The 26407-nt window shown below is 39.0% G+C and overlaps 1 protein-coding gene across 3 annotated transcripts; it reads right to left on the bottom strand.

Moving 5' to 3' along the window:
• Positions 1-1766: 1766 nt before the first annotated feature.
• Positions 1767-26400, bottom strand: SLC39A6 (solute carrier family 39 member 6). Of its 3 annotated transcripts, XM_060170200.1 has the most exons (10): positions 26096-26400; positions 23729-24460; positions 22058-22241; positions 21052-21221; positions 20076-20294; positions 9591-9696; positions 6791-7168; positions 5617-5697; positions 3805-3995; positions 1767-3033 (listed from the first exon to the last, which is right to left on the bottom strand). In XM_060170200.1, exons 2-10 carry the CDS (start codon positions 24449-24451, stop codon positions 2881-2883), a joined length of 2205 nt encoding a protein of 734 aa, XP_060026183.1. In that variant the 5' UTR covers positions 24452-24460; positions 26096-26400; the 3' UTR covers positions 1767-2880. The 3 variants fall into 3 exon arrangements, with proteins under 3 accessions (XP_060026183.1, XP_060026184.1, XP_060026185.1); XM_060170201.1 differs by lacking the exon at positions 23729-24460 and having other exon boundaries at positions 26096-26396; XM_060170202.1 differs by lacking the exons at positions 23729-24460; positions 26096-26400 and adding an exon at positions 22406-22747.
• Positions 26401-26407: the final 7 nt, after the last annotated feature.

The raw sequence follows: 26407 nt of genomic DNA, 5'->3' as shown, positions 1-26407 counted from the left end.
TATCTATATTCATTTTTGCTCTCCCTATACTATACTTTCCCTATACGTTATAAAACCCTGTGAGGTTTTGACATTTTATCCAGTTTAGAAGCTAGAGGTTAGCCTGTCTGTTTTGTGGATAGGGGCATAAGACATGGGACTCCTGGACACAAAGGACTTTACTGCTCACAGCATAGCAAGCAGCATGAGCAGCACTTGTATCAGTCCCTCTTGACCCCAAGTTTCACAGAAGCAAAGTGAAAGTTCTCAGGCAGATGCCACACACGCTGTTTGTGTAGCATTGAGGAAAACTGAGCTTGGGGAATCCACCTCTCTTATACAAGGCCTGCTCTTTGTCTCAGCCCTCATCTTTCAGGGTTGTTCACTGATAATTAATCGAGGCAAAGAGTGTTCAGGGCCTTATATTCTTGATGTCGCTGGCATGAAGGTGTAGGGAGACTTAGGGTACAAGGCAGATTGCCTTCCCAGCATGGTTTTGTATCAAGATTACACTAACCTCAATTAACATGATGAACATTCTTTTTTTCTTACCCCAGAATCTACTTGGATAAACGTGTTACTTGAAGTTTTGGTAAAACTCACAGCAAAAGGGTGTTATTTTGAGGGAGGTTGAGGACGACTGTGATGTGGTGAGCATTTTCTTTTAACAGTTACTGATTCTCAATTTTTCCTTGAGTGGACATTTATTTTTCCAGAAAAATCCGTAAAAATTTCAAATAATCTGTTTTAATGATTGCTTGAATCTACCTTATATCTCTATTTATGTCTCCTTTTTCATTCAAGATATTATTTATTTGTGCCTTTCCATTTTCTATCAGTTTGATAAGTTTCTCCCCCGCAAAGGATCAGCCTTTGGTTCATATTCTACAGTTCCTGCATTTTCCTCTAATCTCCATTTTCTCCCACAGGGAGCCATGGGAACCAACTACTTAAATCTTCTACATACTCACTAGTGAGTTCAAACTGGAGTGGGAACTAAGGCTGCTATCATCCTGTTTTGTGGGCTGGTCCAGCACACCTTCCACCTTGAGAATGTGTGTGAAAGAAGTAGGTACAAGTCTGTGTTTCCAAAACTCCTGGAGGAACATTTCCAATGATTCTAGAACTTCATCTTGCACTGATCCAGCAGTGGCATTAGGGTAGATCTGTGGGTTTCTGAAGCAGAGTAATCATTCAGCCCGAGAAGGAGATGCCTCATCTCATCTTTTCAGGCACCCCCCAATCCAAGTAATTCTCATTATTCATTCCTCTTTCACTTGGTTTGGGGAATAGAAATGCTGGTCCAATTGTCTTTCAGTAGGTGGGCTATATGGTCTTGTCCAGTTGTTCTTGATTCTCTTTAGAATGTAGGGCATTAGTGCGTCTTTTCAAGCTTAGGCTCTGGGGTTTGTTTTTTGTTTTTTTAAGTTAGGGACAGCTTGTAATAAACTGTGGACCAATATTTTCTGAAGTGTCCTTTGTGATAAACAATTTAAAAATTGAATAAGCCCACCCAATACAATAATATAAATGTGTTGATAAGTATATATAATCTGGATTATACTTAAGAAAATCAGATATCTCAAATTCATAGAAATAGAAAGTAGAATGGTGGTCACCAGGGGTTGTGGGGAGAAGGAAACGAAGAGTTGTTTAGTGGGTATAGTTTCAGTTTTGCAAGGTGAAAAAGTTTTGGAAATCAACTGCATAACAATGTGAATATACATAAAATTATTGAGCTGTATGCTTAAAAATGGTTAAGATGGTAAAAAAAAAGAAAAAATCTGTTATCTGATATCAAGCTGACACAGGGAATTTATTTTGTAGAAAAGCAACATCTAGAGAATGCCATACAACCCTAGTACATCTAAAGTACTATATATAAAAATGACAATTGCTCATAACAACAACATTGAAGCACTGAAAGATACCAAAGTACTTTCTGAATCCAAGAAGTCAAATTATAACCAGTACGGTTTTAATGTCCTAATATATATCGAAATTCTAATATGCTGACATGTGGTAAACCAGATAACCAGAACATCCGGTAATGTAACTTGGGTGACATGTAAGTTAACCTGGGATATCCAAGTCTTTTGACAATACATAAACTTGCTCATACTCATCTGGTGTACATCCACACAAATATTTTAAAATTCCAATTTCTTGGTCAAGTGATATATTTTGCTTGAGTTTATTAAATACATTTAGATGTCTCTATTATACAAAGTTAAATGTACAACTAAATTAGTAAAAAGTGCTGAGATTTTATGGGAACATTAATACTCTGACAAAAATGTTTATCAATGTACTCTATACTCAATATTGCTTTTTTTCATTTAAATCTAAATTTTTCCCTTCTATTTTTAAACCAGTTTTGTGATTTTTTAATATGAAACCTATGCCTTCTCAATTTATACAGTTTCTTCTCTTTTTTCCCTTATTTCTTAGCTTAAATTCAGTTTAAGCTTTATTGGTATCTTAGGCTTCACGTGTATTCTTACTCCTAAACACCAGCAGTTCTTCAGAGGCCTAAAATCCAGCATGGGAATTACTATATTAAATTAGTCCTAGAAAAAGCATTAAAGACATTTTTTTTCTGAAATATACAGAACATGTCATGCCAAACCTCTTGTTTATACCATAAACCAGTAATATTGGTAAATTGCACATATAGCTTACATTCCCCAAATAGAATAACTTAAATATTAAACGTACCTTTATGTTACCACCGTAACTGACCTTATAAGCATAACAAATGGCAATATTCAATACAAAAATCACAAAATCCACTAACCGTAAATGCTACACATCACAACACACTAACTCATCTCCCTATGACCTACTCAAACTATAGACAGCAAACTATAGCTTTAAGCTACTCTAGCATTTATACCCTAATTAGAAATTTATACGAAACACAATTTTATGTTCAAATATGGAAATAAGCAACATAATTCCAAATCCCAAAAGTATCCCAGCATTCTGTAAAAAGAAGTATCCCCAGCGGCTACATCCATGGTCACTAGCATCATTGTGCAGCATCTCAGGCACCTTAAAAAAAAAAGAGCAACCTTTAAGTTTCCAGAACCACAGATTAGTTTTTAGAAGAATCTGCAAGACGGCTTTATATGTAGCTGGATATATTGTGAGTCAATTCTCTAAAACATGACCACATATATACACTGACTCTAGCTAATAATGTCACACAGCATTTTCTAACAGCTTAATTAACAATGATTATTCATGGTCTGCTCAGCAAGTCAAAATTTATATTGGTCCAGTTTGCTCCACTGTAAAATGGAGAGCTACACTGATTACCCTGCTTACTGTCTGTATCTGTATATAACATGTGGCTCGCTTGAAATTCAGAGATATGGAAGCCTTACATCATATAAAATATAATTTTAGCAATAAGATTGGCTGAGATTGTTAGGTGGACTTTGGTGACAAAAAGATGACTCCTTCGTCCATTAATAAGAAACCTTTAAGCATTCTGAAGTACACACAGTTCGCCAACAGTATGTGGCTTGTGCTAGGTTTCCTACATGTCTATAGACAGTTCAATGCCTAATTACTGAAACTCTCCTCTCAAAAAGACACATCAGAAGGGGGTAGATACTTTTGTGTATCCTTATACACATTAGGCAGGACAAAGATGTGCTTGTGAGCAACAATCCAAAAAGATAAAACCATCAAGGACTTATAGTTTATATGCTACTTTGTCGAGCATAGAATCACTTCTCACTGCAACGATATTTAATCTAAACCCTTTTAAAAATGGTTTCATTGAACATTTTCTCTACTGACTTCTTAAAAACTTACCATATCAACCAGAGCAACATACATGAACAAGCCCGCAGTAAGTGCAAATATCCACATAGAAACATTTTCAGCATAATGACCAATGAAAATTCCTGTTGCCATTCCAAGATATGCCAGCATGGCTGACAGAGCATTATAAAGAACAGCCTGCTTAACAGTCATGCCAGCCTTTAGTAAAACAGCAAAGTCACCTTTAACAGAAAACAAAAAAAGGAGATAAGGTAATTAAAAAATCATTTTTAAGACACATATGCAAAAAACTTTCCAGATTTAAGAAATTCTCCAGGGATCCCCTGGTGGTGCAGTGGTTGAGAATCCGCCTGCCAACGCAGGGACACGGATTCGACCCCTGGTCCAGGAAGATCCCACATGATGCAGAGCAGCTAAGCCCATGTGCCACAACTACTGAGCCTGTGCTCCAGAGCCTGGAAGCCGCAACTACTGAGCCCACATAGCACAACTACTGAGCCTGCGTGCCGCAACTACTGAAGCCCGCGTGCCTAGAGCCCGTGCTCCACAACAAGAGAAGCCACCACAATGAGAAGACCGCGCACCACAACGAAGAGTAGCCCCTGCTCGCTGCAACTAGAGAAAGCCTGAGCACAGCAACAAAGACCCAAGGCAGACAGAAAAATCAATTAATTAACTTAAAAAAAAAAAAAGAATTACTCAGGGTTAACAGTGTTAATCAGTGTAGACACCCTAACAGCTTTATAAACTAAGATATCTTTTATCCAAAGTATTTCTTAAGGTTTCCACTTTGTCAATGAATGTCAATACTACAAATGTCAATAAGTATCAACTATTGTGCTCTTGCACTGTCTTCAAGAAGCTTTTAACTGGCTACAAGGAGGAAGAGGGAGTAGAGAACACAAATGAAATGATCAGCAAATGATTAAGGAAATATATAATTAAGAGCTAAAGAGTCTAATGTTCTGGTTATAAAAGGAGAAAAAAAGAAATTAAGATGAGAATAGCTGAGAGAGGCTTCATGGCGCATGAAGGATCTAGAATGTGGAACATAGGGAATTCCCTGGCAGTCCAGTGGTTAGGACTCTGCGTTTCCACTGCAGGGGGCCCAGGTTCAAACCCTGGTCGGGGAACTAAGATCCCACAAGCCACGTGGTGTGGCCAAAAATAAATAAATAAACAAAAATAAAAATAGAATGCACAACACAGACCAGATGTTGAGGATTACAAGCATGGAGCATGAAGACGGGAGGCCTTCTAAATGGCAGAACACATGCCAAGGAACAAAAGTGAAAACGGTGTTACAGGTGTGTGCGAATATGCATCTATATGAAGAAAAACAAGGACACGAACTGGGAACCAGGACAACTCTGGGAAGGTTTTAAGTCCCAGTGACAGAGAAAAAGAATTCAAAACACTATTCATCAACTTCTCATTTCTTTAGCTCTAGTGACTGAAATACTCTTTGTCAACTTCTGTCTGTTAATGGAAGATGATTCTTTAGATTCCTGTGGTCTTATTCATATTGTGCATATGAAGAAAACGATCACTGATGTCACCAGTATGCTGGTATAGGAAGATATCTGGTAGGGGAAGAGGAAAAGAGAGGGGACTCAGGTATCTCTCTGGCAACCCCACACAGGCAATTGTGTAATTGTAATCGCAGGGTTAGAATTCTGGCTGGAAACAAACTTGTCCTCAGTAAGAAAGAAAGCTGGCTAGGTTAGTAGACTTAGGAGAAGGCATAAATGAGGAAGCTTGCCGGAAGCTATCATTAGCAAAAGCCAGGGACACTAAGACACTTTACCCACCTGGAAAATACCATTTGTAGGGTTCTCTTACCTAATTCATGAGGCAACTCATGACAAAACACAGCAACAGAAGTACTTAAACCACTCGATAAACCTTCAGTAAAAGCAGCACCTGTGTAAAAATCACTGCATTATTTTGTGGGTGTGTATTTTTAAAATCTTAACAGCATACACGATGAAATACAAAAGAAATAAAATATATTCTGGTTGTGAATAAACAGAACTTTCTCAACTGCACTCTGTACCTTCTCCATAAGTAATGTCAGATTACATTCAATTAGATTTAAATTTCCCAAAGGAGCACAAGCAGATACAATTGAGAAGGTAAGGTTCCACTATGCCTTAGAGTGATTAAATGATCTTATACAAACCTGAGAAGTAAATTGCTACCACATAGAACACTTACTTAAAAATATGAAACAAACTGATTTAAAAGGTTTAGGAAAAAACCCTCAGCAGTCAAGAGTACAAATACGTTTCCTGGCCTCAGAGGAATTCACTATATAATTAGACTACCATGTCTGAGTGTTCGCACATCCTCCGTTGTCCCTTATGCTGTGCACAGTGCAGAGAAGGAAGAGCACCAAGCTCCCAGGGAGCCAGGCTGGGCTACAAAACAGCACTGCCTCCTTGGCAAGTGGTTCACCTTGCCAGGCCTTGGCTACCTAATCTGTACTTATTTCCATGGTTCCTCCCAGCACTAAGTTACTACAATTTTTAAGTATTTCTATTACCGCTCAATTGTAGCAAACAATTTAATAGCAAAAAAACTATAATTCTTCTTTGGGTAGAGATTAGTAATTAAACTTATCAGATATATGAAGATTCCTTTAGCATAAAAGAAAAGATGATGGAAGTATTTCACTTTAATAAATACTGTTTATATTGCAGATAAGGGAACTCAAATGTATTGGGGGGAAAAAAAATCCTCACATGTGCTCCAAACACCTTAGAGCCTGAGCCTGCAAATTAAAACAACTTTTGGTAGTCACAATTTAGATAAAGGCCAAGCACAGTTTGCAGCACTTAAACTAACATTTATCAAGTACTTCATTGTCAAAGCAGCCAAAAATGAAATAACAGTTTGATAATCTTAGAAGTCAATAGCCTTATCAAACCAACCTATTCCTTGTTAAAATAAGACTGGTACTTTCATGTGACATTTTCAGAGTCAACCAACAAGGGACAGATACGTAGATATATACCAATTGCTAGGCCATCGCTGAAATTGTGCAGGCCGTCCCCCATGATCACCATCCACGCCAGTGTGGCAATGCCGGCATCCTTCAGCTCCTCCCGAGAGTAGCGCTGACTGTGACTGTGTGGGTGGTGGTTTTGGTGGTGGTGGTGATGGAGAATATGATGGTAGTCATGATGGTGGTGAACAAGGTCATCTGACTGGCCAAGTGTATCATGGAAATGCGAATGGCATTTATTCTTGCACCCTCTGGGTACGTATTCATTGTAAACTTCCTGTGGATGAGCATGAGCTATCATGACCTCCTCTTCTTCCAAGATTGCTGGCTGTTGAGAATCAAAGTGGGAGGGCTCTTGTGAGTCAGCTCGCAAATAGCCTTCAGGTCCTAGGTATAAACATAAAGGACATTGGGACAAAGTCAAATGGCTTTGTTAATGTGCATGGACACATTTCAAACATCTCCACTGACAAAGTCAACAAAAGATCTTAAAGCATGGCAACTCTCTCACGCAGACCTGGCAGAACTAGACATTATAGAGTATTGTTGATGAAAAACATCAGTAGTTAAATGATCTCACGTACTAAGAATGAATTTTAAATGTTAACCTTCAGTAACTACCCCCAGATCCTCCCTTAATTTCTTCTGCCTCCTTATGTTTTTAAAGATGATTTTTTTCCATATATTATAAAAGAAGCACATACTTACTTTATAAAAATATTTCATTTTTGGTATTTAAAATATTTAAGAAAAATATTCCAGAAAAATACTGAAAATTGGAAATAAAAAACATGCATAATTCTGTCATCTGAGTTCCTCTCTTTCAAAATTCAAGGAAAAACAGAAGAGGGGAATTCCCTGGCAGTCCAGTGGTTAGAACTTGGTGCTTTCACTGCCAAGGGCCTGGGTTCAATACCTGGTCAGCGAACTAAGATCCCTGCAAGCCGCGTGGCATGGTCAAAAAAAAAAAAGGAAAAACAAGAATCTGAAATACCATCATCACCAAGAAACATTTGTTATCTATCTGTGTAAAATAAATTGCAACAATAAGTTTTTGTTTTTTCTTTTTTATACACTGGTATCAACTTTCTTGGGAGCATTCCCGATACTATGGCCCAATTCTAGAATAGCTGTTTCCTCTCATCATTATAAATTTCACTGGAGCCCATTACAGAGGTTGAAGACAGAATAGATACAAGAAGACGAATGAGAGTATTCACTTGCTCTTTAGAGAAAAGCAACATGCTGGAAAATAAAGGGTGGACAGGAAATCTTACAAATAACTTGGAAGCAACAATAAAGTTCTTCTTCCTCCTTAGTCAGCAACTATATATTGAGTATCTGCTCTGGGCCAGGCACCTGCCCAGATACTGGGACAAAGTGCGTCAGCACAAAGTCTCTGCCTTCGAGAAGCTTATTGTCTTGTGGGTAGATAGCCACTTAACAAAGAAATACATGTATGAATAAGGTAATCGAAGGCATTGGAAGGCATGGGAAGAAAATAGAACAGGGTAACATGAAGGAGAATGACTGGGAGACCTTTGTATTCAGGTGATCAGGGAAGACCTCTGAGGACGAGATGTCTGAGTTGAGATTGGAATGATAGGGGGAATTTATATGAAGACCCGGGAGAAGAGTACTCCGAACTGAAGAAACAGTGAGTGCCAGGCCCTGAGACAGACCTGGTGTGCTCAAAGGATGAAAAGGAGGCCAGTGAGGCTGGACAGGGCCAACCATCGGGGAGAGTGGAGGGCAGGGCATGACCTCGAAGGTCGTCGTAAGGCGTTTTGTTTAAAATTTTAATTTTAACTGAGTCTGTCCAGCAAGAAATGCCAAGCTAACAAGTTACAGGAAACAGTAACTTTACAGTGGAGAAACATGGTAGACACAACGTTAGCCAAGTGATCAAAATTAACACCACCTGTGTGTGACAGAGAGCATCATGTCGGGTGGCACACCATGTCACTGAAAAGGATGCAATACCACTTTGTGGTATTCCTGCCCAAACTGATCAACCTAATGTGAAAACATTAGACAAACCCCAAATGAGGGGAAATTAGATGCAACATTTGATCCTGAATTGTACTCTGGATCATTTCTTTTCCTTTTAGGGGTTAGGGGAGTATAAAGAAATTATTAAGACAATTGGAAAAACACGAAAAAGGTCTATAGACTAGAAAATGGCATTGTATCAGCTTTAATTTCCTGATTTTGATCACTGAACTGTGATTACAAGGGAATGAATGTCCTTTTTCTTAGGAAACATAAACTTAAGTATTTTGAGGTAAAGAAGCATCATGTTTGTAACTTATTCTCAAATGGTTTAGGAAAAAAATGTGTATGTATGTCTACAGAGAGAAAGAGACAAAGAATGATAAATGTAGGTAAAATAAATGGGGAATATAAGAAAGGGGTACAGGAATTCTTTGTACTATTCTTGGAACTTTTCTCTAAGTCTGAATTTACCTCAAAATAAAAAATTAGAGAAAAAAGAGATGTAAGTATATATAGAAATAACCAACTCACTGGCAATTAAAAGAAAGTATGAGTTTAAAAAAAAAGAGTGGGGGGAGGGGTGGAGGAATTCCCTGGCGGTCCAGTGGTTAGGGCTCCGTGCTTTCACTGCTAGGGCCTAGGTTCGATCCCTAGCCGGGGAACTAAGATCCCATAAGCCACGTGGCGCAGCCAAAAAAAAAAAGGGGGTGCGGGTGGGGCTGGAATATGGTTCCCCCTCTTCCAGACAGTCCAGGTTGCCTGCAAATCACAGAGCACTGAATTCCCTCCAGCTCTCAGATTTATAAGGACTTACGATCATCTGCGTCTACTTTCTCCTCATTTGTTGACAGTTGAGATTCATACTGGGACAACTGCTTCTTAATCTCCACATCATCATCATTTTCAGGTTTTTTCTGATTCTACAATAGCAAGGAAAAGCAATACTTTAAAATAGGCAGTTTGCTTATGCATACATCTTTAGGTAAACAGTTAAGCAAAAGATTTCATCGGAAAAGACAGCAGAGTAACAGACTTCTAATGGAATAAACCCCATCTAAGGGCAGGGCTTGTACTTAACTTGCACAGCACCTAGTAGTTTGTTTTAGGCATAAACTCTTCAGAAAGGTAAAGAATTAATGCTTCAGTAGTATGAAAGAAAAATTACATACTCATCTTTCTGAATGTCCCCCTAGGTCACACAGTCTAAATTTGGTCTTATGCAAACAGCACTGCATCCCCTAGGAGCTTGTTATAAATGCACAGTCTCAGGCTACACCCCAGACCTAATGGATTAGAATGGGGAGTTTAACTAGATCTCCAGGTGACTCATATACACATTAAAGCTGAGCTCTGCCTCAGGCCATTGATTTAGAACCAGCTAGAGGCATGTTCTCCAGGAATTTAGTGATCTGCTAACCAATTGCTTAGTTTCCTCCAGTGCTTCTTTTGGGCACTGAAACCCCATACTTTCCATACTTTTTATAAATTAAAACTATACTGTGATATCGATATGTACTTGTTATAAAACTAAAATACTCTTCGTGTAGTAAAACACCATTAACAAGCTTTCGTCTTTTTAAACAAATCTCTATTAGTTAGCCTTGAATTTATCACTAGGTTTTTTAACCAACTGAATACCATACTTGAGATATTGTCCATATCTCAGAGCCCAAGAATAAAGATCACTGTTTGAACAACGGTGCCTGTTTATTACTACTTACATAGAATATTCAAGATAATGAAAACTGTCACAAAAATAATAGATTTCTTATTTGCAGTATCTTTTGAATATGACTTAATCATCACCATACCTAAGATTTCATTCTAGCTCTAACAGTATATAAAATATCTGTACCTTCTTAGGTTATAAGAGTTTTTAAAGGCAAGCACAGACAAATCTTTATACCTACCTCTAGCAAAATGCCTCAAACACAGAGAAAGTACTTAAATATTTGTGAAAATAAGTGAATTCATGATGTTTTAAATTACTTTAGTTGATACTTTATTTGTTTGCCAATGATTATCTGTGGTACATAGACTTTTTAAGCAATTCTTTCATTCCCTAAGTATTAAGAGCCTGTAATGTTCCCTGCGCTGAATGGCGGCAATATATCAATATGTCGTAAAACAAGATACACATAGTCCTTGTTCTCAAGGAAGCTTATCACCCACAGGGAGGGAGGCTTTACACAGGTAATGATTATACAATTCTTTGATTGAAATTTTTGATAAGTTTTACAAGGAAAAATACACAGTGCTATGAGAACATATATATATGAGAGCATATAACAAACATTTAAACAAATCCCTCTGCCTGCTCTCCTCTGCATTAGGACAACAGAATAATGTAGACAGGCCAGTTAGGAGGCAACTGCTATCACCCATGTAAGTCTGGCATGGACCAGGATGATAGTAAGGAAGATGGAGAGAAATGAAAAATTACATTTCTGGATACATCTAATAAAACTAGGTTGGACATAAGGATGAGGGAGACAGAGATGATTCTCTGGTTTCCAGCATGAGCAAGAAACCTGAGAATCCAGTAGAAAGAAAGTTTGACATGGAACTATTATAACCATCTAACTACACCAAGTATGTGATTTAACCCTAATCTGAACGTAGAGATTTCAGATCGACATATATGGAAGGTAACCTAAAACTATGACATATAGAATTTTCCAGGGGTGCAGGATGGATGTCTTAAGGGAAATCGTAGGTAACATTTTCTGTTATGGGTCTGAAGAGCTCTGAATACTTGCCATATAACGAATAGTTTTCTTCTTTTTGAGAGAACCAAATGAGATTAAAAGCTGTTATGTAAATAACACTAAGATCTGGATGCCCTTGAAAAAAGAGAAACTAAATATTTTTTAAAAAGGAATAGGGGAGGAACCAAGATAGAGGAGTAGAAGGACGTGCTCTCACTCCCTCCTGTGAAAACACCAGAATAACAACTAGCTGCTGGACAATCACTGACAGGAAGACACTGGAACTCACCAAAAAAGATACCCCACAACCAAAGACAAAGGAGAAGCCACAATGAGATGGTAGGAGGGGCCCAATCACAGTAAAATCAAATCCCATAACTGCTGGGTGGGTGACTCACAGACTGAGAACACTTATACCACAGAGGTCCACCAACTGGAGTGAAGGTTCTGAGCCCGTCAGGCTTCCCAACCTGGGGGTACGGCAACGGGAGGAGGAATTCCTAGAGAATCAGACTTTGAAGGCTAGTGGGATTTGACTGCAGGACTTCGAAAGGACTGGGGGAAACAAAGACTCCACTCTTGGTGGGCACACACAAAGTAGTGTGTGCATCCGGACCCAGGGGAAGGAGCAGTGACCCCAGGGAAGACTGAACCACACCTACCTGCTAGTGTTGGAGGATCTCCTGCAGAGGCTGGCAGTGGCTGTGGCTCACCGTGGCGACAAGGATACTGGCAGTAGAAGTTCTGGGAAGTACTCCTTGGCGTGAACCCTCCCAGAGTCTGTCATTAGTCCCACCAAAGAGCCCAGGTAGGCTCCAGTGTTGGGTTGCCTCAGGCCAAACAACCAACAGGGAGGGAACCAAGCCCCACCCATCAGCAGACAAGCAGATTAAAGTTTCACTGAGCTCTGCCCACCCAAGCAACACTCAGCTCTACCCACCACCAGTCCCTCCCATCAGGAAACTTCCACAAGCCTCTTAGATAGCCTCATCCACCAGAGGGCAGACAGCAGAAGCAAGAAGAACTACAATCCTGCAGCCTGTGGAATGAAAACCACATTCAGAGAAAGATAGACAAGAAGAAAAGGCAAAGGGCTATGTACCAGATGAAGGAACAAGATAAAACCACAGAAAACCAACTAAATGAAGTGGACATAGGCAACCTTCCAGAAAAAGAATTCAGAATAATGATAGTGAAGATGATCCAGGACCTTGGAAAAGGAATGGAGGAAAAGATCGAGAAGACACAAGAAATGTTTAACAAAGACCTAGAAGAATTAAAGAACAAACAAACAGAGATGAACAATACAATAACTGAAATGAAAACTACACTAGAAGGAATCAATAGCAGAATAACTGAGGCAGAAGAAAGGATAAGTGACCTGGAAGACAGAATGGTGGAATTCACTGCTGCAGAACAGAATAAAGAAAAAAGAATGAAAAGAAATAAAAACAGCCTAAGAGACCTCTGGGACAACATTAAACGCAACAACATTCGCATTATAGGGGTCCCAGAAGGAGAAGAGAGAGAGAAAGGACCAGAGAAAATATTTACAGAGATTATAGTTGAAAACTTCCCTAACAGGAGAAAGGAAATAGCCACCCAAGTCCAGGAAGCGAAACGAGTCCCATACAGGATAAACCCAAGGAGAAACATACCGAGACACATAGTAATCAAATTGGCAAAAATTAAAGACAAAGAAAAATTATTGAAAGCAGCAAGGGAAAAACGACAAATAACATATAAGGGAACTCCCATAAGGTTAACAGCTGATTTCTCAGCAGAAAGTCTACAAGCCAGAAGGGAGTGGCATGATATACTTAAAGTGATGAAAGGGAAGAACCTACAACCAAGATTATTCTACCCAGCAAGGATCTCATTCAGATTCGATGGAGAAATCAAAAGCTTTACAGACAAGCAAAAGCTAAAAGAATTCAACACCACCAAACCAGCTCTACAACAAACGCTAAAGGAACTTCTCTAAGTGGGAAACACAAGAGAAGAAAAGGACCGACAAAAACAAACCCAAAACAATTAAGGAAATCGTCATAGGAACATACATATCGATAATTACCTTAAATGTGAATGGATTAAATGCTCCAACCAAAAGACACAGGCTTGCTGAATGGATACAAAAACAAGACCCATATATATATGCTGTCTACAAGAGACCCACTTCAGACCTAGGGACACATACAGACTGAAAGGGAGGGGATGGAAAAAGATATTCCATGCAAATGGAAATCAAAAGAAAGCTGGAGTAGCAATACTCATATCAGATAAAATAGACTTTAAAATAATGTTACAAGAGACAAGGAAGGACACTACATAATGATCAAGGGATCAATCCAAGAAGAAGATATAACAATTATAAATACATATGCACCCAACATAGGCACACCTCAATACATAAGGCAAATACTAACAGCTATAAAAGAGGAAATCGACAGTAACACAATAATAGTGGGGGACTTTAACACCTCACTTACACCAATGGACAGAGCATCCAAAATGAAAATAAATAAGGAAACAGAAGCTTTAAATGACACAAGAGACCAGATAGATTTAATTGATATTTATAGGACATTCCATCCAAAACAGCAGATTACACTTTCTTCTCAAGTGTGCATGGAACATTCTCCAGGATAGATCACATCTTGGGTCACAAATCAAGCCTCAGTAAACTTAAGAAAACTGAAATCATATCAAGCATCTTTTCTGACCACAACACTATGAGATTAGAAATGAACTACAGGGAAAAAAACATAAAAAACACAAACACATGGAGGCTAAACAATACGTTACTAAATAACCAAGAGATTACTGAAAAAATCAAAGAGGAAATCAAAAAATACCTAGAGACAAATGACAATGAAAACACGATGATCCAAAACCTATGGGATGCAGTAAAAGCAGTTCTAAGAGGCAAGTTTATAGCTATACAACCCTACCTCAAGAAACAAGAAAAATCTCAAATAAACAATCTAACCTTACACCTAAAGGAACTAGAGAAAGAAGAACAAGCAAAACCCAAAGTTAGCAGAAGGAAAGAATTCATAAAGATCAGAGCAGAAATAAATGAAATAGAAACAAAGAAAACAATAGCAAAGATCAATAAAACTAAAAGCTGGTTCTTTGAGAAGATAAACAAAATTGATAAACCATTAGCCAGACTCATGAAGAAACAGAGGGAGAGGACTCAAATCAACAAAATTAGAAATGAAAAAGGAGAAGTTAAAACAGACACCACAGAAATACAAAGCATCCTAAGAGACTACTAAAAGCAACTCTATGCCAATAAAATGGACAACCTGGAAGAAATGGACAAATTCCTACAAAGGTATAACCTTCCAAGACTGAACCAGGAAGAAATAGAAAACATGAACAGACCAATCACAAGTAATGAAATTGAAACTGCGATTAAAAATCTTCCAACAAACGAAAGTCCAGGACCAGATGGCTTCACAGGTGAATTCTATCACACGTTTAGAGAAGAGCTAACACCCATTCTTCTCAAACTCCTCCAAAAAATTGTGGAGGAAGGAACACTCCTAAACTCATTCTATGAGGCCACCATCACCCTGACACCAAAACCAGACAAACATACTACAAAAAAAGAAAATTACAGACCAATATCACTGATGAATATAGATGCAAATATCCCAACAAAATACAAGCAAACAGAATCCAACAACACATTAAAAGGATCATACACCATGATCAAGTGGGATTTATCCCAGGGATGCAAGGATTCTTCAGTATACTCAAATCAATCAATGTGATATACCATATTAACAAAATGAAGAATAAAAACCATATGATCATTTCAATAGATGCAGAAAAAGCAAATTTTGACAAAATTCAACACCCATTTATGTTAAAAACTCTTCAGATAGTGGGAATAGAGGGAACTTACCTCAACATAATAAAGGCCATATATGACAAACACACAGCAAACATCATTCTCAATGGTGAAAAACTGAAAGCATTTCCTCTAAGATCAGGAACAAGACAAGGATGTCCACTCTCACCACTATTATTCAACATAGTTTTGGAAGTCGTAGCCATGGCAATCAGAAAAGAAAAAGAAATGAAAGGAATCCAAATTGGAAAAGAAGAAGTAAAACTGTCACTGTTTGCAGATGACATGATACTATACATAGAGAATCCTAAAGATGCCACCAGGAAACTACTAGAGCTAATCAATGAATTTGGAAAAGTTGCAGGATACAAAATTAATGCGCAGAAATCTCTTGCATTCCTATATACTAATGATGAAAAATCTGAAAGTGAAATTAAGGAAACACTCCCATTTACCATTGCAACAAAAAGAATAAAATACCTAGGAATACACCTACCTAGGGAGACAAAAGACCTGCATGCAGAAAATTATAAGACACTGATGAAGGAAATTAAAGATGATACCAACAGATGGAGAGATGTACCATGTTCTTAGATTGCAAGAATCAATATTGTGAAAATGACTATACTACCCAAAGCTATCTATGGATTCAAAGCAATCCCTATCAAATTACCAGTGGCATTTTTTACGGAACTAGAACAAATAATCTTAAAATTTGTATGGATACACAAAAGACCCCAAATAGCCAAAGTAGTCTTGAGGGAAAAAAACGGAGCTGGAGGAATCAGACTCCCTGAGTTCAGACTATACTACAGAACTACAGTAAGCAAGACAATATGGTACTGGCATAAAAACAGAAACATAGATCAATGGAACAAGACAGAAAGCCCAGAGATAAACCCACACACTGATGCTCAACTAATCTATGACAAAGGAGGCAAGGATATACAATGGAGAAAAGACAGTCTCTACAATAAATGGTGCTGGGAAAACTGGACAGCTACATGTAAAAGAATGAAATTAGAACACTTCCTAACACCGTACACAAAAATAAACCCAAAATGGATTTGAGACCTAAATGTAAGACTGGACACTATAAAACTCTTAGACGAAAACATAGGAGGAACAGCCTTTGACATTAATCACAGCAAGATCTTTTTTTATCCACCTCCTAGAGAAATGGAAATAAAAACAAAAATAAACGAATGGGACCTAATGAAACTTCAAAGCTTTTGCACAGCAAAGGAAACCATAAACAAGACAAAAAGACAACCCTCAGAATGGGAGAAAATATTTGCAAATGAATCAATGGACAAAGGATTAATCTCCAAAATATATAGACAGCTCATGCAGTATGTCTTCTTTCTCCAAAGAAGACATACACATGGCCAAGAAGCACATGAAAAGCTGATCAACATCACTAATTATTAGAGAAATGCAAATCAAAACTACAATGAGGTATCACCTCACACCAGTTAGAATGGGTATCACCATAAAATCTACAAGCAACAAATGCTGGAGAGGGTATGGAGAAAAGGGAACCCTCTTGCACTGTTGGTGGGAATGTAAATTGATACAGCCACTATGGAGAACAGTATGCAGGTTCCTTAAAAACTAAAAATAGAATTACCATATGATCTAGTAATCCCACTACTGGGCATATACCCAGAGAAAACCATAATTCAAAAAGACACATGCACCCCAATGTTCATTGCAGCAGTATTTACAATAGCCAGGTCATGGAAGCAACATCAATGCCCATCGACAGACGAATGGATAAAGAAGTTGTGGTACATATATACAATGGAATATTACTCAGCCATAAAAAGGAATGAAATTGAGTCATTTGTAGAGACGTGGATGGATCTAGAGACTGTCATACAGAGTGAAGTAAGTCAGAAAGAGAAAAACAAATATCGTATATTAACGCATGTATGTGGAACCTAGAAAAATGGTACAGATGAACCAGTTTGCAGGACAGAATTTGAGACACAGATGTAGAGAACAAACGTATGGACACCAAGGGGGAAAAGTCGCGGGGGCGTGGGGATGGTGGTGTGCTGAATTGGACGATTGGGATTGACATGTATACACTGATGTATATAAAACTGATGACTAATAAGAACCTGCTGTATAAAAAAATAAATAAAATAAAAATATAAAAAAAAATAATAAATAAAAAGTCTAAAAAAATAAAAAGGAAGAGAACATGTAATGTTTGCAAAACTCCTGTGTGAAGTCTTTGTCTAGAAATTATGCTTACTTGCCATTTAATGTTTTTTATACATGTAACAAATATTTACCAATCATCTATTATGTGCCAGACACTATTCTAGGCACTGGAGATACAGCAGTAAAGAAGACAGAGAGGTCCTGGCTCTTAAGATCTTACATTCTAGTAGAAACTATTTTAGAACAGAGATCATCAAACTTCTTTGACTACAGTTCACAGTAATGTATGTAATAAACACAGTAATATATGGAATATACTGTAATATCACGGTTGCATTTAAAAACATTGGTCGTGACACAAGATTTATTTCACAATTCACAAATGATTATTAATTTAAGAGTCTAAAAAATACTGTTCTGTACTAGACAACAGAGAGCCTACCTCTTGGAGTCCCATGTTAGAGTGCCAGATGAATATAAAGCAATCTTTAGGTAAAACTTGAAAAGTAAATTGAAATTAGAATGCTAAATTATGGCATTTGAAATAGAAACACAGTAACACAAATAAACACAAACAACCCCTCCCCAAAAAACACCCTAAAAAATGATCTTTTTTTTTTTTTTTTTAAGGTGAGAATAATCCCAGAGAATGCAAAGAAGTATGGATATAGTCTCAAACCCATCCACGTGAAGCAACAGGGACAACAGGAATATAGAAGATGACTTCCTGGATTAAGAACGATTAAGTTATTGTTATTTCACTTCTTTCCTGTAAATTGAGGTTCAGTAAAGGTTCAAAATTTGCAATTTGAGATTTTAGCGAATGTAGAATCCATATGGGCAAATATTCACAGGATGGAGGAGGCCACTCTTCTCTTCACACATGCACTTGATTCCCAACGTGAGCTCTATGCTCAGCAAGAATCAACTATGTTGGTTTTCAAGCCTCTTCATGCCAGCTATACCTGTTATTGCAATTGCACAATTTAATTACATATTACTCAAACTATGAAATGATGGTGAGAATAGTTACTTCCATGAAAACTTAAGTTGAAGGCTTCTGAAAGATTCAAAGGCAAGTTGTTAAAAAAAAAATGCTATTAAATTATATAAGGCACTAAAGATAGAATTACCATATGACCCAGCAATCCTACTCCTGGGCATATATCCAGAGAAAACCATAATTCAAAAAGACACATGCACCCCAATGTTCACTGCAGCATTTCACAATAGCCAGGTCATGGAAGCAACCTAAATGCCCATTGACAGACGAATGGATAAAGAAGATGTGGTACATATATACAATGGAATATTACTCAGCCATAAAAAGGAACGAAACTGGGTCACTTGTATAGGTGTGGATGGACCTAGAGACTGTCATACAGAGTGAAGAAAGTCAGAAAGAGAAAAACAAATTTCATATATTAATGCATATATGTGGAATCTAGAAAAATGGTACAGATGAACCGGTTAACAAGGCAGAAATAGAGACACAGATGTAGAGAACAAACATATGGACAGCAAGGGGGGAAAGAGGGGGTGCGGGGGGGTGGGATGAATTGGGAGATTGGGATTGACATATATACACTAATACGTATAAAACAGATAACTAATGAGAACGTGCTGCACAAGAAAAATAAATAAAGTTCAAAAAAAATTACATAAGGCAATCACTGTATAAAATTTTTTATATTTCCAAAAATCTAGATTCTACACTTAAAATAACTTTACAAGTATGTAACCTCTTGCTCAATTTTAGAGAAACCAAAATTGGAAATTTAGATGAAGCAGCATGGCTATAGAGAAAAAAATGATCATACAGAACTCCAACTCAAAGAAAAGTTTGGTCAACATCAAATGACCAGCATATGAGTACACAAACATCCAAGATGTGTACATGTCATTTTTAAGAGTCCCCATGAGGACAGTCTTTTGACTCATTTGCCCAGTCATATCAGATAGGAAGAGGCAGATAATCATAGGCAACTCCAAAGACATTTTTACCAGAAATAGCCTACTGTTCAGCTTCACACTATCTTCTGGTGGCAATTTGCAAAGGGCAAGTATGTGAAAGTCACATAGTCTTTCAAACAAAACATAATATTCAGCTACTCCATGAGTAATTTAAAAGTTAATCCATGATACTTTTTTCTTAAGCCACTTTATTGAGGTATAATTGACATATAAAAAGCTGTACATATTTAACGTATACAACTCGAGTTTCCGGATAAGTATGTACCCGTGAAACCACTGGCACCATCAATGCCATAATCACAATGCTTCTCATCTTCAAGGCCCTGTGTGTGCCTTGTTTGGTGATTTGTATAGATATTTACCCTTGCCTTTCTTACGGTCTTGTGACTTTGAAGGAGTACTGAAGATAGAGATCTCCAGGGTTATAAAGATACAGAACTGCTCTCCATGAATGCTTCTGGGAACAAAAAGGTACTGAACCCCCTCACAAATGAAGATCATACACCCTGGACAAGCCCAGTTTAGTTCAAGTACTGTTCTAAATAAATGTCCAATGCCTAGTAAGTATTCAGAATACTTTTACCTTTTTCTTCTTATCTTTAAATTGCTTGATCAATGTGAGGACATGTTCAACAAGAAACATGAAATACAAGCCTCCCAGAGCTGTCAGACCTTTCCACGTGGAATCAAAATAGGTACTTTCTTCTATGTTTTGAGAAGAGAGATGGCTGAAAAGCGGTCCTCTCTTTATTTCCATTGCTGGTTCTTCATGGCTGTGACTATGGTGATGACTTGCATGAGACTAAAGGCAAAATAATATGGATTTTATAAATTGAGTAGTTTCACACGTCAGAAAAATTGGCTAAGATAATTAACATCAAATTTGAAATTATTCAGAATTAGGCAATTAATGTGATACTTCGGAATGAGGGGAAGTTTAGGATATTAAAAATAAAATGACCAACAAGCAGCAGCGATCTACAGCTTAAGGTATATAATGTACGATGGCACTTAACAGAGTGGATCTGTTCAATGTAAAGACAGACACATTCCCCAATGACCCTCATAACATAAGGTAGTGGGTATTTCCAATGTTTTCCCATGGCCACAAATAAGAGGGAACTGCAAAACTTAATAGGCATATAGTGTCTACTGCTTATACTCCCAGCTGAAAAGCCCCTACCATAGTCGTCAGTGTGCTTACAAGAAGCCCAGTCTGGGTAATGGGCCCTGGCAGGTACCCGAGATCCAGGTGCACTGCCCCAGTGGCCTGCAGCTGAGTGCAACAGGAAATTCTGCCACTGCGTGTGAGGGAACCAGGTGTGGCACACACTAACAGAGGTGAGACGGGGGGTCACAGGGTACACCCCACCCACGTGCTCCTAGAAACCAAATTTCCAGCCTTTTATACATATCAATACAAAGCACAAACCAAAAGTACACACACAACACACACACACACACACACACACACACACACACACACACATAGACAAACACACACATATATTTAATGTTGAATAGTAAAATACACTAATGGGATAAATTACTGTACTTACATGTGGAAGAAGGTGTAAAAAAGCATCACCACTCAGTGTCCCAACAGCCAATGCCACAAGGAAACTCAGAAGAAACTTGAAAAACACCCGATTCATGAGCGGCACTAAGATAACACCCAGCAAAGACAGGAAACTGATGACAGAAATGGCTATAAAGCCACCAACCCAGGCTGTCAAACAAAACAGAGAAAGGAAAAAGAATACAATTGATAACCTTTAAAAGAGAGACTGTGGAGCGGCTTAAGACAAATTAAAAGCAGGGGAGCTAAAGAAATACAAACTCAGTGGAATAGGACTGTGGTAACAGAGTAATAACCAAGAAATTTGATCAAATGAACAATGTGACTGAACCCTCCAGGTAAAGGGCATAAACCTAGTGGAAAATTCTTCAGCTAGGGGTGAAGGGAGGGGAAAACACGGTTACCAAGGATGAACTCTAGCTCACTTGGGAACTGAGCTTTCAGACTCCCATAACAGCTAAATTATGAGAGAGAAGAGGAAAAAGTTAGGGAAGGAAGGAAGGAAAGAAGCAGAGAAGAAAGGAGTAAGAAAAGGAAACTGGGAATTCAGTAATTTCTTCAGTGAACAAAGCAATTAATTCTTCATTATAGTTTCTGAGCAATGCAACTTACACTATAGCAGAGCGTATCCTGATTTCATCTATTAATAAGAATGTACAAGAATTAGGCTCCTTAACAGCAGAGATTAACTCTGACCATCCGCCAAACAGTATGACAACATATAAAGATCCCAAATTTTGAATGACCCTGACATATCCTGTGGGAGGACCTCAGACAAGTTACGATCTAAATTTTATTTTCTCGTTTTTGTTTGTTTTGAGGGTAAGGCTAACACACTTGCTTTCTTCACATTCAAGGCAGAGAACAACTAAGATGATATATTTGGAATTACGCTGAAAAATGAATAGGTTGATGTAAATATAAGGAAAAGTACAACATAAATGTATCTATTGGAAATGATTTTTACACAAAAAAGGCAATTTTACCTATTTGTAAAGAATACGTCTTTGGAGGGATTTCAGCTTTCTTTTCACTCGTTGTATGAATCAGACATGATCTAGTATCAATCTGATTGATGATGGCTGGGCAGAGATAGTTGAACTCGGTGGCATTCAGTGGAACCTGGATGCCCATGCCATGAGATGTAAGCAGCTTTGATGCATTGAAACACTGAAGAAAAGGAAACAGTGAAATCACCAAAAGGTACTCCCATTAGAGAATCCATAAAGGCTGTTTGATGACACAACACCCTTTTCCTACTGAAGGTACCTACTTTTTTATTTAAGTTAAGGTAAATCAAAATCAACTTTAGTTTTAAGTACTTTGGAACTTGCCTCAAGCTACCTGGAGATATTACGTCACAGTGGTGATTTCCCATCTCTTCTACCTATTTCTTCTTGGGAGAAGCAGTCACATCACTAGTCACCTTGGGAGAAAGCCTCAAGTGGAAAACTTGAGGATAAATGGACATTCACAAGCCTGTTAACTCACTGTATAAATCTATTAAGGAAATGAGCTTTAATTTCAAGACAGGTTCACTAGCAATTGAGAAATATGTTGTTTTAGTACTAACGCTACCCTACCTGGTCTAAACAAGCCCAAGACATGTCACTCTTCTAGCAACAACTGTAATTGCGAAACTTAGCTCAGTTCTGTCTGCATACTTGGCAAAGTAATGCTCCACAACGAGAGAATATTAAATTATGTCGATTACTCTTGCGGACGACAAGGCTGGTTAATAAAATAAACCTGTACCAGCAGGCTATTGTTTCAAACGTTTAATTAGATGACAAGCTTAGTTTGAAGAGAATCTCTGGGGTATGTAAGCTCTCCCGTCTCACCAAAAAAACTGGTGGTAGCACCTGTTTCTCATCTTCTATAAAGTTACTTTAAACCCCCACAAATCTTGGCCAATACTGTTCAGAACAAACTTTATCACTAGTGTCGCTATGGGAATGACCATTAGTAGGATTATCCCAGAATTAGTAAATCATGTGACGGTTTGAATGAAGTACTTAAGTTTTGCCTATTAATGTATACCAACTAACTCCTTGTTGTTGACATCTCTCAGCCAAAGCAAATTGTGTACAGTCTGGAAGTCTAGTCTAGGAAAAAACACATGAACTCAGAAGGTCACTGCCCAGACTTCTCACGTGTCCAGCATATCGCTGCTTTGCCAGTCACTCCACAGGTTACTGTGATCCCTCTGCCAAGGAGGCGAAGCTGCTCTTCCCGCACTCTTCAGCCCTTCCAACCACACCTTTTCCTAAAACAGGGATTCTAACTCCTGCTCTTTTGACCTTCCGGTTTCTGTGTTTTAATTAATGGGATTCTCCTTTAAAGATTTTCTCCAAAAATAATTTTGATATCTTTTTTCTACACTTACTTACTTTAAACTCTATATTAGAAAGTGGTTTCAGCAGGCAGCACTATTCTTACCAAAGAACTACCCCCCGCCCCAAGTTTTGTATCAGGGATGTTTACAACATAGTAGGGACACTTTGAGCTAAGTGCCTTGCTGAGAGAGTAGAAATTCCCCTTTCAATGAACTCACCATTTTATTTTTATTTTAAACTCCTTACAACTGAGATAGAATGGCAATGACAGGACAGACAAGCAGGCATATTGATTAAAATAATGAACAGCACTCATCTTACCTCCTGAGTATTTTCATTTGTGCTTCTGGAATACATAAAGCCATTTCTGGGCTCACTCACAGATTCATTTGTTTTCCTACTAGCCAGCCAGGTCGCCCAGCTCTTTTCTGTGACACTGGGTAGAGTGGAACTGCTCACACCTTTGGGGAGAAGTTTTCCATGTTTTGGAGTTTCTATGGTCTCTAGAAAGTGAGTTCCTTCAGAGACAGCATTATACACAGTTGAGGTCACTTCACTAGCACCAGCACCATCCTTGATTAAAACATTCTTTCTACCACTGGCATGTTCTGATCGATGAGGTCCTTTCCCCTGGCTGTTTCTAGGCTCTTTACTTGAACTATCAGAGTCATGGTCTGGGCAAAGAGCTTTTCGATTTTTACTGGAAGCAGCATGATTATGGTGAGAGTGATGCTCATGGTCAGAGTGATGCTCATGGTCATGGTGTATATGGATTCTCTTAATCTTATCTATGCCTATATTCTGAAGCAATTTTCTGAACCCTTCAATTGACAAGGAATTATTTTCTCCATAGCGATGGAAAAGCTGCTGCAGATGATGCTGCCGTGTGGTAACTGCCAAGTCAACATTAACGCCAGATTCCCAATTCGGAATAATTTTCTCAGTGGTCTGAGGGAAAGCAGTGGCTGGTCCTACTTCATGAAGGGGATGTGTGACTGACAGAACGAAGGTCAGGATCAAGATCACTGATAAATTCCTCGCCATTGCACCTTCCTAAAGAAGACAGAAAAAAAAAATCCTTGCCTTCACTTCCAAAACAATTTGAATTAAGAAATCCTATGCTGAAAACCGATGTCTAATCAAATAACCAATTTTTACAGAGCATCGTCTAGTGTGATCAGTGTAGTAAAACAAAAGAAAAAAAGAACTGGAGTCCTAGGCTCTACCCCTGCATTGCTAAAGCATGGGAAACAACTGGAAAGCAGCTGAGTGCTAAGACTCTGTACTTAGCACTGTAAATGCAACAGTAATTCAGAGACCGGAGGGGTCCAGGTGACCACAGCCACACTGGCAACTTCTTATTGCTTCGAACAACGATTTAAAACAAAAGAAAACCCGACTAACTACCTCCACCACCACCATCATCATTTCATAGAACAATCTTTCAATATCAAAAAAAGCAGAAATGGCAATCTCAGAGTAAGTCGCATTTAAAATTTTTTTCTTAAACTATATGCAAATCACTTTGAGGCTTCTCTCCTGAAATCCCACTCTTCAAGGGCACCCAATTCTGCCACTTTCTTGTGACTCCCTCATGCATACTCAGGCAGATGTGTGCCCTAACCACACAAATGGGATCTTTTTTCTTCCCCTTCAACAAATGACATCTTTCCATGTCAGTACATATAAAGGTATCACATTCTTTTGAATGACTGCAGTTTTTAAGTAAATTAAACTTCATAAAAAACTATGTTGCTCTTATATTGCTATAAACCAGTGAAAATTTTGTCAGACTATTACTTATTCATACAATAGTGCTTGGAACCAAAGGCCTATGCTCCAAAGAGGAGTTAGGAATCCAGTTAAGCACTGAATTCAGTTAAGGAGAGGGAGGTATAATCCAGATAAGCGTATAGGCTAATATCTCAGGACCCAGCCAGCAGATGTCCAGCACCAATGATGGGTAGTGATCATGACTAAATTCATCTGCCTCCAGTGAAAGACTTAGATGTCGGACTCTGGAGTGAGACAGCAAGGGCGAGAGAGGCAACCTAGCTCTACCACTTTCAGCTGTTCTTCCTTGGACCCACTGGTAATACCCATTTTATAGGGTGACTGAGAAAATCACATGAATGGATGTATGTGGAAATGCTCCAAACGCTGTCAGCAGTATTGCACAACTGCTGCTTATCGTACTGTGGAAAATGGAAGTACGCACTACCACGGGGCTAGACTCCTGAAAGAACAATCCTTGGGGCCTGAAGTTTTAATAGGCAGAAGAGAACCATTAAGAAATAATTCGCAGAAGAGAGGAGAGGAGCGAGATACGTCGGGACAACACAGACGAACGGCTCAAGGGCAGCTCCGTGCCTTGCTCCACGAACGATGATTAGGGCGGTCCCGGTCCCCGCAAGTCCGCGGGTGTTGGAGAAAAGAAAGCAGAAGAAAAGGGCCTGGAGAAACGGGTGAGTGTAGAAAACGGGAAAGAGGGCACAAAACTGTTTCTAAGGGCTATTTTTAAACACGACAGTACCTTTTTCGAAAATGAGATCAACAGGACAAACCGTTTCCTTACCGCGTTGGACCCTGAAGCCCATCTGTGGGATGGGAAGTCCAAATGGAAGTGTGGCCTTGCCGGCCCGCGGGGTACCCCTCTCCGCCCGCCTCTCCCGGACCTGCGGGACTCACCTCTCCGCGGCCTCGCCGTCCCACGGCCCGGTCCCGCGCGCCGCTTCAGTTCCCGCCGGCGGTCCGGAGGGCTCGGAACCGGCCCGTGCTTCTCTCCCTAAAAACCTCTACACGGCACGGAGAAGCGGCGGTCTCATCGGCCCGGCTGCCCCTCGGTCGGGGTACCGCCGCGCAGACACCGGGAAGCAGCGCCCAACGCGCCGTAGCCTCCCGGGAGGAGGACAATTACTAATTACCGCCGCTCGTAGCGCGCCGCCGGGAACCACCGCCCCCGTCGGCCATGACTGCGGGGCATGCGCAGTGCGGCTCCAC

This window comes from Lagenorhynchus albirostris, chromosome 14, assembly GCF_949774975.1.
Source record: "Lagenorhynchus albirostris chromosome 14, mLagAlb1.1, whole genome shotgun sequence".
Classification (NCBI taxonomy): domain Eukaryota; kingdom Metazoa; phylum Chordata; class Mammalia; order Artiodactyla; family Delphinidae; genus Lagenorhynchus; species Lagenorhynchus albirostris.
The sequence above is the reverse complement of the archived record's forward strand: the minus strand, read 5'-3'. Positions and strand labels throughout refer to the sequence as shown.